The sequence below is a fragment of the Rhipicephalus sanguineus genome, chromosome 9, assembly GCF_013339695.2.
Source record: "Rhipicephalus sanguineus isolate Rsan-2018 chromosome 9, BIME_Rsan_1.4, whole genome shotgun sequence".
NCBI lineage: Eukaryota > Metazoa > Arthropoda > Arachnida > Ixodida > Ixodidae > Rhipicephalus > Rhipicephalus sanguineus.
In genome coordinates, this window is record NC_051184.2 from 39,610,633 (window position 1) to 39,622,851 (window position 12,219).

Below are 12,219 nucleotides of genomic sequence, written 5' to 3' on the forward strand. Positions count from 1 at the left end.
GGTGGGAGGGTCCCTCATTCCAGGAATCCTCTGGCCGCGATCGCCTCCCGGGCCCTGAAGTAGATTTTAAAACCTAAATCTTTTTGAACCTTTAAAGGGGCCCTGCAACACTTTTCGAGCATGCTCAAAAAGCGCTGCCGATCGGTAGTCGAGGCTCCCGAGAACACGCGAGCCAAATATTATAGCGATCCGCACGGCCTGGAATTTACAATAAATTCTCAAAGTCAGCTGAAAATCGCTCCCTCTTCTCTCGACAAATGATGTATTAGTCCGCAAAATATGACGCGATTGTCGGCAGTTCCACCATTGGCTGATGTTATAATCACGATAACACCCTCATTATTACTTTCGTTGTTAATTTTGAGTTCAATAAGTAGATAATATGTATGTTTATATTATGTTATCGCGTTAAAAACACCGAATAAACATTAATATTAGCACTTCCGGTCTCACCGACAGCTCGTCTGCTCGTAGTTGCGTGGTTCCGTTTTCTTCGCCATGCGCAGTGCCGAAAACGTGAATATTTCTGTGCTTTTGACCATCGCCGGTTGCCGTTGAGAGTGGCAGCCGTTCGAGTGTTGCCTCGTCAGCTGAGAACTGCATCGTCGGCACGTTCTCACGACCGACCGAGGCACGGGCGCAGCGTGTCTCCGATAACAATGCTGGCGTCCGGTAATGGCGGCGCTTCGGGGTCGTCTGCCAGTGCCGTCTTACGAGGCGGTGTATCGGAGTATGGGCCGAAACCGATCTCAGCTGTCATTCGTTCCAAACGAGCGCGCAGGTTTGCTTCCATGGTTGGCAGAGCGATGAAAACACTACGGCGTTCGAGGTGCCCAACATTACCAAACCGACGCGCAGTTTTCAAGCACGCGCGATGCACAGTGCGATCGACTCCGCTCGACGAGAACGACGCAAGCCGACCGGAAGTGGCGGCACAGACCACGTGGTTGCGGGCTGACGTCAGAGAGAAAAAAATGAAGAAAAAAACTCCGCCGGCGCTCTTGGGCGGAGCCTCGCTCCTCTACGCTCCCTCCGTCGACTCGCTGCCTAGCTTTCCGCGCGCTGGCGGCGTTGAGTTGAGGGAGAAAGCTGCGGAACGTGATCTCTATAATTTGGTAACACCACTTAGACTTGACCGATTCGAAAAATTTTTGCGGCATATGACTCGTGAAGAGTCATACGTCAATAATGAGACTATTCCAATATAACTAAGAAAGGTGTTGCAGGGCCCCTTTAAGAAACTCCTGCAATGCATCAGCAATCTTCCCGTCACTGTGGCCAAGAGAAAAAGCCCCGAAAGACAGTACATTTTGTTCATTTAATTCGAATCTAAGCAGACAGAAAACGACACCTAAGCTATTTTTGCGCAAGCTAGAGTACCTCTTACAGGAAATGAGATAGTGCTGCGTTGTCTCACGTATTCCGCAAAAAGAACAATTAGGAAACCGGCTCATACCAACGAGGGAATCACTTCATAAACTTCATTCCACTTCCTCCTCTCCTAATCGCAGTTTTGCCCTCCTTAAGTTCATTTTAAGTCATAATCTGTGCGCGCAGACTGCACTTTGTCTTTATTTGCTTAAGTACCCTCCTTTGCGGCTATTGGAAATTCGAGCTTTACTAATCAGTGGCCAAAAACATTCAATGAATAGTAGCAGTACGTAGACACCCGATCGTGGCCCATCCCTCATTGTGGTTCAATGCCATGGTTTAAACCTTTCAGGCCCGGTGATGGCAATTGCAATACTCGATATTGTAGGTCCAGTCCCGTAGCCAGGAATTTTTTTCGGGGGGGGGGGGGGGAAGCACTTGGTGAAAGCTTTGAAAAACGCCTATTTTTATCATTTTTTTCTGTGAAACAGCCCCCTCCATCAGAATTTCGGGGGATGGAGGCGGGCCCCCTGCACCCCCCACCCCACCCCTGGCTACGGGCCTGTGTAGGTCACTCAGCGACAGAGAGGTTTAAAAACAATTTCGTTTCTTAAGAAGACTTTTTGCTCAGCAACCACCCGGTAGAAAAAAAAAGGGTTGTTCTTCCCCTAAAACTCATATTTTGCATCTTCTCTACATATGCTGCCAACCTGGTAGACACAAGAAAGTGAGGTCACTTGTAAACGACCAGATTACAGAAATGCTCGCGCTGTTCCCGCAATTCGCTAAGCTTCTTCTTTTACCCTGCAGAGGTAGGGCACTTCTTCCATCGAAAACTTGAATTTTGGCGATTTGGCACTATTCTATACCATCACAATAGTTTTAAGCAAGAAATTAATAAATAGCATTAAAAATACTATTAGTAATTTATAAATTATTTCAATCGCAAATTAATTTTGACCGAAAAGTGCGAGCACATTTTTTTTTTCCGGACTAGCTTGATTATGCGCATCCGAAATTCTAAAAACTAGTTGCTTCCAACGAACGAAATTAATTTGGTACTGAAAGGGTTAGAACAGCGTCGCTGTCATCATCTGCCACCGTGCGCTCGAGACTTCGCCTAGCAGCAGCCAAGTCGCGCGACCTGTCACGCGCTTGTTCCATTCGAGCAACCGAACTGTTCAGCTGTGACCATAGTTAGTCGTCGAGTAGCTGTTGAAGAGCAACATGTCGGTGAGCTTGCTGCTCTGTACTTAGATCAGCTTGGGGTAGCAACTCTTGCTACGCGTCGCGTGTGGTACATGTGTATTGTTTTCCAGCCCTAACCGTAAAGAGTGAATTTATTACGTATTTTCGGCGGGAGCGTCAGCCACTCTGAGTGCAAGAATTGCCTTATTAGCATCATACGTGCGCGCATCATAGGCATTAGGGGACGAGAGGGGAAGGGCGATGTCGATGAACAAGCTTCACTCCGCAGCCCAACCCCTTCCCCCTCCCACTGAGGCCTTCAGATCGGAACGCAGTGCAAAAACGAAGTATTAACAAGTGGATGGGGGGGGGGGGGGAGGGCACCCCCTGCCTCCCTCCCCTTGCACACGCCTATGATTAGCATTACTAGACCACAATACGCACTCTTCTTCCCGCAAATTGTGATGAGGCTGACAGACAGATCGTTTTAATTCTGGAGGCCGGGAACGCGTTGTACAGCTTTCGCATAACTTTTCAATTTTGCGAAATAAAATTCAGTAGTCTTTGGTGGTGTGTTCGACGTGGCCTCCGAGATTCCGAGCGCCATTACGCGTGCACGTTGTCCCTGCTCGGAGGCCGTGGTGTGTACTGTTTTTCTCTTGATATATATTTCGCTGGTACGTAACATCATCTTAGCATAGTTCATGGAATGAGACAACGGCCGGTCCCATGTCAAAAGCTAGAAATGTGCATTGAAAGTCGGACTTCAAACTTAGCCAAACGCACAGTATAACGTAATAATGTCGGTAATACGCGTAGTGCATCGGGGGAAACGTATTAAGTACGTTTCGCATAATAAGCGTTTTCCTGCGACACCCAGTTTGGCAAGATGTTAAGCGTGCAGTGTTCCGAAATGGGGAAGTGTGTACGTGCTGATGTTTTATGATAAGAAAAGGAAAAGGCGTCCCTGTTTGTTTCGAGCCTTTTGGAGCCTCTGCGAGTGCATTGTACGACTCTGATGCATCTGTCTCATGGCCGCAATATTACTGTCTATTTTAGGGGAGAAGCCAGACACTAGGTATGTATTTGTTTTCTTCACAATATTCTATGGTAGTTTAAAACCAATACTGCTCTTAATTCGCCTTCACTTGAAGAAAAGGTCGCGTGGTCTCTGATGCATTCGCATAAGTCGACTCGAAGGCGAAAGCCGTCTTCGTTTTCTTCTCAGTTGACTGTATTGATCCTTGACTGTACAGTTACATTATCTTTATCTTTACATTATGTGCATGGAAAAGCAAGTGAAGCCGACTGTGCCCAAGCGAGTGGACACATTTTTCTCACATCATTTGGAAATCTCATTTAACCTGCAACTTCGCTGCAGTGACTCTTCAGATCTTTGTCGGACATCATACCACCTTGCATTCGCTCAAAAATTCTTTATAAAGCTTGTGACTGATCTTATTCTCTGCGTAGTACATCCGTGAACTTCGTATCTGTAGTGGTCATAGACGGCTATTTGTTGGGATGACTCACTGGTTGTGTTACAGAGGTGCGTGACATTGCAGGTGGCACAGTAAGTGTCCGTGTAGGCGGCAGGACGTTTGAAGTTGACTTGGAGCTCTTGAAGAAACACAGCTGCTACTTCGCAAAATGCTTCCACAAGCTCCCGCAAGAAGCGTTAAAAATACCGGTAAGATCTGCTGCTCCTATTCGCAACTGATTTCCCTCGCTTTTCGCGGTGAATTTCTACAAACGCGTTTCCATATTCCTCAGATGGTAATGAGGCGACACATGACACATGCACCACCCCCCCCAAACAAAAAAAAAAGAACTAAAGAAAAGCGAGAAACAAAACAGAACAGGCACTTGGCAAATGAAAGCGTGCATTGCCAATTAATCATAGACGCTTCCTCTCGACCCCTTTTAGAGGTAACATTAGAAAGTAAGAGTCAATGGAGTCAACTTTTCTGCATGCTCGCGAAGTGTCACCGGAGTCGTTGTGAAAGGTCGCTACTTCCGTGCAGTGCATTTCGATCGGCTATCGTGCGCAATAGGACACCGTATGCGTCATCACGAGGCAACGGCGGCCAGCGCCGCGGATCGTCGTCGCTGTCGGAATCTCCTCATCTCTCTCAGTTCTCAATATCGGCTGTCTCTTCGTGTCTGTTGCGTGTTCTGTAGCTCCGAGATGGAGAAAACGCGCCATGGCGCCATATCGTTCGCGGCGGCTTCGTTATGAAAGAGACGCTGGTGACGCTTGATGGGGCCATATTGATGGAGCTGCGGACATCGAACACACGCGCCTGTAAGAGGTGGGTGTACTGCTTTCATGTTTTCGTTGGCACTAACGAGTTAACAGTGTATTCCTTTTATGCTTATTACAAGCTTTCGCACTTTTGCGTGATGCAGTTAACTACCACATCAAGTGCGGTAGTTAATTTTTTATTAGTGCAGATTGGGCCAACGCTGCCGCAGGCACGAGATCGCTATTGAGATGCGCGGTCATGAGGGTCCTAACAAATTCTGCCGTGATTTTCAGAGTGTAGCGTGCGCCCACGCGTGCAAACGTGAAAAAAGGTCGATCCGCGTGGAGAACACTTAAACGTATTAAGTACATTGGCTTCGATTGGTTAAATACAGATGTTTAAGGCGCTGCAGATACATATATTTCGGCACTTCCAGTGCTTCTAGCGGCAGTAGGTGTAATCAGTCATTATAGGCTACTCTGCTCAGGCGGCGCTGCGAAAAAGCCGCCACCACCGCCCTCATCGCACACTTGGCGCTAACTGAGTAGTGCAAAGAGAGCCGTCCGCAAGCGAATTTGCATAAGTTACAATAAATTCCCCTCTTTCGCTCGTGGCGAGTCACGGTTTCCTGCAAATTAAGGCCCTGGAAAGCTTCCCACCCGCTCCACGCTTCAGAAAAGTAGGAAGCTCATCAAAGCGAAGCGCGGGTACAACGCGAAAGAAGTTTCAGTTATTTCGGCACGATGCAAATCGTTAGTAGAAGCGAGCTATCGCACGACATCGAGTTCGAGGCAAGCCCTCCGACGTCCGTTCTATAGCGCCTAGATGCGTTAAGTTTGGGTATCTACCTAATGTCAAAGCCATGAAGTACATACACGATTAATTAATTAGCTATGTATCGTACGATCCGTGGTGCAAGCTCGTTTTATCAGGTACAAACGGCCCCGGCGATCTTCGAAAAAAAAAGTGTTTTCATATGAAGTGGTTAGGCCGGATTCCTTTGGTGTACGGCAATAGAAAGTTTGTAAAATTATGTTTAGCATGTGTATGCTACAAGGAGCTGATATACCAGTACATCTTGCGTATTTACATGCCTAAGTCACAACCTGATAATGAGGATAAAGGTTGATTATAAATAAATTTTGACCCTTTTGGGCTCTTTAAGTTGTTAGTGAAGCTGAGTTCATCACTAAAGGTTTGAGATTTTGTTCCCATTGTAATGTGGCAACAGCAGCTGGATAGCCCTTGAGCACAGCCATAGGAGTCATTGGGATACCCTGGCTGTGTTGCAAGTTTGTCACTAAGTTTAACGTTGCAAACGCTACTACCTGAAAGTTGTGTTTTACGTGATAATGGCAAATGCACTGTTGCTTGTGATGTCACTGTGCACTTCTTGTTTCGTTATGATCCTATCCTTCTTTCTACGTAGATCTCCTATTGTGGAGTGTTGTGCAAACTCATACATACAATTCCTTTTTCTTACTACAATATTACGTCTTGTTTTCAGATAACATTTTTCAGGACTGCTGACTGTGAACAGGAAATGCAATATAGCAAGTCACAAGATTGATGCCTCAACATTTCACTGCCTTTTAATTTTATTCCTAAATCATATGCAATAAATATGCATTCTATGATGCAGATTTCTGCGATATCTTTTATAGAATATCAGGGAATACACATTGCAGTCGCACATTTTAGCTGACAATACTCGCACAAATATGTAAATGAGGCCCACCTAAACTGCTTAATTCTTTCGCGACCACGCCTATAGAACGTGGGTCACCGGTGACCCGAACGTGCCGAACGAGAATTTAAAAGTATGGGCGCTCCTATCAACTAGCTGCACCATCTGGCACCTTCTGTAAGCACTAATGTTTCGTCTCCTGCATAGCGGTTCACTTGGTTTGTTCGCGAAAACGGCAGACGAAACGATAGCGAGACCCTCTCAGAAATGTTGTTCCTTGGACAATTCTGTTGCGTCCGCAAGCGATTTTTCTGCTCTTTCTAGCAGAAGTCACTCCGAGGATGATGTCAATTATGAACATATCTGATGATAAAAAACCGTAGAACGAACCCGGATCGTAGTCGGGTGTTAATCAGCACGCTAAGCTTTCTGGCGCATAGATTCTTTTACTCCGATTGAAATATCGTGAGGATGTTCGCACTATTATACCTTTTATTTGTAGTGTCTCAACAGTAAATGGTAAAAATTTGGTGACATAACCTTCAATCAGGAGAGAGCAATGTTCAGCCAAAGAAAACTACCCGGCCGTGACCTCAGAGTAGTGTTGTGCAGTGAAGCGATATGTGTCACAAGGACAATCGGCGTTCGGAGATAATAAACAGGATTTGTGTTAACAAAAATGAGTGTGCGTGGTTGCAAATCTCGTAGAAGCAGTCTTATGCCAAAGATGATGGTTCTTGGGAAATGGTCACGGCCGCAGAGATGGTGCATTTCATTTGCCTGCTGATCTGTATGGGCATCGTCTAGCTTCCATGAATGCACCTCCCAAAAGCAAGTACGTTCAGAACAAGTCCTACCGACTGACGAAGCGGAGAGAATACAAAAAGTGCTAAGGCGACAAGATACTTGATGACTGGACAAATGCCACTTGTAATGCCTGTTTTGGCCAGTGGCACACCAACCTTCGAAAAAGAATTTTTTTAGATGCGAAGCACCTTTTGCGCTGGGCTTTGTCCGTAGTTCCATTGGCGACCGTCCGCTTTCTAAAACCTACCATAGCCATCTGTAACATATTGAGCGCGCGCTCGCGCCAAGGAGAAGTCTTGTTTGTCTTGTTCTTCGACCACCTTGATGATGATACGTGCAGAGCTGACCGAAGCTCGCGCCAAGGAGAAGTCTTCTTCGACCGCCTTGATGATAATATGTGCAGAGCACTTTAGGCGCCCAGGCTGCCGTATGCTGTCCTAGCCTGGCGTAACGCAGACAAAACCACGTGTTCTGGCACGTGCTAGCGCGTTCGGGCCTGGGTAAGACGCTGTGGCCTCTCTCTCAGCAATCATGTGATGGCGTCGGCGAACGAGATTCTGCAGACGCGCGATGAACCCACGTGGCGTGCTCCAACAAGAGTGCGGGACCATTAACAGCAACTACAGTGATTCCATGGTGTGTTCTACATGCAAGGACGCGTTAACATCGGGCAAGGTGCCCGTGATGAACGAAACTTTAAGTCGACCGATGCGCTCCTTCGCATCCCCACATGGTTCCCTTTAGTGGGAGATGGTGAAATTTTTACGTCTTAGAGATTTCAGACGTGGTTCCACCAATTTCCATAACGTCAGACATTGAAATGTGAAGACATTTTTTGTAGCTTACATGTTTAGAATATAGCTATTGCGTGCGGTGAAGCCATGCTTTAGGATGTTTTGGTGCCGTGTTCAGTGCTATTATTCGGTACGTGATTTTTTTCTGTGCTGCTATTAAGCATAACTTGCTAAAATACCTATAGCTCAATAGCAAATTGTTCCTCTTCTTAAATTTGTTTATTGTATTACTGTGTTTGAAAAATTTTGCGAGCAAAGAATATAACCGTGTAAGCTGATGGAATAATGCAGTTTTCACTGGGCAGACAAAAAATATTGTAACTCATACCCTTTTTGTGCTATATCATTCAAACTTTCCTATCTCAGATTATTCTTTGTTTGTTTTTCTTTCATTTTGGGGGCATAAAATTAAAAATGTTCTATGCAATGTTCAATAAATCTAGTTATTTCATAAATATTCTTGCATATTATACCTTATATGAATTTTTCAAAGTAATAGGCTTAAAAAATACAATCACTTAGCTTCAGCTTCATATTGATATATACTATTACACTGTATCTACCATATCATTCCTAACAAAATTACACCATCTCCCGCTAAAGGGGACCATGAGGCGATGCGAAGCCGGAGCACTTGCACGATCGCGTTCCGTTGGCGTTCGTTGGGCATGCTACCGACCTCGCGTCATCTTCCATCTAGCCTGGCCGTTAATTCTCGCAGGGGGGGGGGGGGAGGTGATTCTTAAAAGGAAGAAGGAAATGAAAATGGAAATTGGGTGTGGAGTGCACGATAACTGTCGCTCAAGTGGCGAGCGGGGAACGCGGTCGACAGGCGGGCGAGAGAGGGCGGCGTAGGAGAGGAGAGAGAAGGGGAGGGGACGCGCATGCGCTAGAGCTCATCGCGGCGTTGCGCAGGAGAGAATTTCGGCATGTCTAGCCCGCGTTTCAGAGGAAGAGTGGAAAGGGGAAGTGGAGAGGGGTATGGGAGAGGGGAGAGGGTGAGTGGAGAGGGGGAGGGGTAGAGGACATGGGGAATGGTGAGGGGGAGTGGAGAGGAGGTGTGTGGAGAGGGTATGCGCATGCGCAGTAAGAGTAGTCACGCCGCACACCACCACCACCGGATTGAGCTCCGCCTTAAGATACTTCGCATCTAAAAATAAGTACTAAAACATACAAAATGTGGCGATTTTCCCACAGTCACGAAATAGTGAAATGGAATCCACAGACCAAATTTTCCCGCTTCCTACTTTACTCTGCAGCAAAAGCCAAGTCAGTTTGATGTGTTTTCTAAATTAATTCAATCTTTTTTGTAGTCGCATGGCGTAACGGGAAGTGTCATTGAACTTAATAAAAAGGAATACTTCACTTTTTCCATCAGTGGTCACACGAAAAACTACAGCAAGAGTCAGTTAACTCACTTGAAATAAGCCGCTTGACACTCCAGTGAGTGTGATTTGTTTCATTTAGCAGCTTCCTACAAGAGACATATGGCTCGCTCAGCATGGTCATGTGGCCTTTTATTTTTAAGAGTCAGAGTACAATCCTACAGTGCACCGACTCTCAGCCAAAAGAGAGGTGACGGGTATTTTTATAGAGCTTTGTATATGTTACACGTCGGGGCTTGCCCAGAAGAGTAACAGGCACTCCTATTTTTTCATGGAGTATAATGTGTACATACCAGAGTAAATTATCACATTTAACTTCGTCGTTAAACTGACTGTCTTAAGCACAAAGATGCAATCAAACTGGTTGGATAATCTGTTGTAGCTGGAGCTTCAAGACGTCAAACCGGAAGTTTTCGAAGCCCTGGTGCTTTTCATGGAGACTGGGTTTCTAGACGCGGATCCGTTTATGGCCTTGGACATCTACGAAGCTTCCATGCTGCTTGGAATTCATCGAGCCATCAAGGAGATCAAGAGGGTGAGTGATTCCACGGCAAAAAAAAAAAAAAAAATCGACGGCCTTCTAAGATCTCTGTCAATCTTGCAACAACCCGCTAAGTCAAATTCGTAGTTGACAGGAAACACTATAGAAATGTCGATATGTGTCTAATAGTTTTACACTTGACTGACCGAATCACGTGTTGCGCTAACCTTGTCGCTGTGTTTTCAAACATATTTCCTAATGCCTGGACAAGCTTTAGGAGCCCACGAAAAAAAAAGAAGCAGTCCTATTAACAGGGGTGCAACAGCCGAATAAGATTTGGAGCAATTTTAGGAACAGCAAGATGTGGCTTTTGGAGCACAAAAATCCAGATTTGAACGGGTTACTGGAGAAAAACATCCATTTTGTAGCATGAAATCCCAAATTTGGAGCAGTATGACAAAGAAGGTTTACTTTCAGAAAAGAAAACAAAAATATGTACGAACCATTCAACAACAGCTAACTCATGCACAGTGCACGTGTGCACTGCTATTTTAATAAAAAGCAGTTTGTTTTAACCGCTCGTCAGTGCAAGCAGTGACGAAGTCCCCATTAGCTTTCGCAGCGCCTGTCAAATCATTTGACAGGCGCTGCAAATGCGAATGTGGACCTGCCAACCTGGTGACCTCGAAATTCGGGAGATTCTTAAAGCAGGAGCGAGTGGAGGTGGCGAAAAAAGAAAAGCAGCGTACGTTTTTGTTTATTGTTTCTCAGGGCCACAGAAACGTCATACACAGCTCTGAATGATTGCCAGTAATTTTTTAGACGTCACCAATCATACTAGTACTCTGATTATACGGCGCGTGCACGCATAAGCAATTAAGGAACAAAATGTGATGTGTTCTGTGACAGCTAGTACAATAACCCCTTCTAAATTGTAGTACACTTTTTTCACAAGGCACCGGTGTACTGCGAAAAAAAAAGTGGCTTAAAAAGCATTCTGCACGTGGTAGAATAAGGCCAGGAAATTTTAGAAGCGCTGTCCTTTTTTCTTTTCTTTCGTGGTGGGGTTAGTATCAGGGTTAGGGTCTGCATGTCTAGATTTGATTGGACGATGTTGCCAAATCTGCAGGTGGACAACGAGGCCTCCATTTCTTTCTAAAATTAGGGCAACTGAGGAAATTTTGAGGATGGTGGGGCATTTTGGTGCAGCACGGCACAATTTCAACAAATATCATGGTTTTGGCTCAGCCTGGCGCAAAAATTATGAATTGTGTCAAATTAGCGCAATTGGCGCACCTGTTGCACCCCTGTAAGATCTGTAATTTAGTCAGAAACATGCATGCTCAAATATCACGGGATGGTTTAGCATGTGATGGAGACCACAAAACGGAAGTGCAAAAAGAAACAAGATTGAAAGGCTGGTATGCCTCAACGCACACAAACACGTTTGGTCATCAACACTCCATATGTCGGGGCGTTCATAAGAACTTTCTTTCACCCAGTAAAAAAAAACGAAGCTATGTAACTGTAAACTCTGAGGTACGTCAAAGAATTATCTTCAAAGGTGCCACTGTCTTGCGTATATCGCATGTGAAATAATGAGAAAGCTGACCCACTTAGACTTCACGTTTGGCCTCATCAGCCCTACACACCCGACCTGACTTTCTGGCTATCTTATCACAGGTCTTACAGAAACATCGGAACAGACAACAATCTGAGCGCGTTCTGAAGGCAACAGTAAAGCTACAAATGAGTTTTCTTATGCCAGCAGGCAGCACAGTTTTACTTACAGTTAATCAACGTAGCGCAAGACTGACGTCACAAACGTAGTGACTTAATGGGAAATATGAAAAGTGGCCTCGCCAGTTGTACCTTCATAGCTCAATTTTGTCTTGGTAAGGGTGAACGAATATACTTATCAGCATAGACACAGACCTTACAGTTGCGCTGTATTTATAACAAAATGACACACATAAACCACTGTTATGTCCAGATACTGTTACTTCTGATGAACGAAAGGGAACATGAGAAAAACCCACGACGTAAGTATAATTGTGTACAGTCATTGTTTATCTTAGGTATGTAAGTGCTACTGTGTTTCCACAAAAGCCATTCGCTAACAGCTTCCATATGCTTTCTATTTCCACAGGCTTTCACTGCTTTCGGTTTCCATAGGTAAACAGAATAGGTCAATAAGAATTGCGAGGGGTTAAAGGTTACCAGAACAGTACCAGCAAATTATAGCAACGCTCCACTGCGT

The 12,219-nt window shown here is 45.3% G+C and overlaps 1 protein-coding gene across 1 annotated transcript in view; it reads left to right on the forward strand.

Moving 5' to 3' along the window:
* The first annotated feature begins 4,129 nt into the window (after positions 1–4,129).
* LOC119405034 (uncharacterized) overlaps positions 4,130–12,219 on the forward strand; it is a 51,642-nt gene continuing 43,552 nt past the window's right edge. The window contains exons 1-2 of the mRNA XM_037671786.2: positions 4,130–4,249; positions 9,861–10,013. Coding sequence (XP_037527714.1) covers positions 9,912–10,013 — 102 coding nt within the window. The 5' untranslated portion in view covers positions 4,130–4,249; positions 9,861–9,911. The remainder of the gene's footprint in view (positions 4,250–9,860; positions 10,014–12,219) is intronic.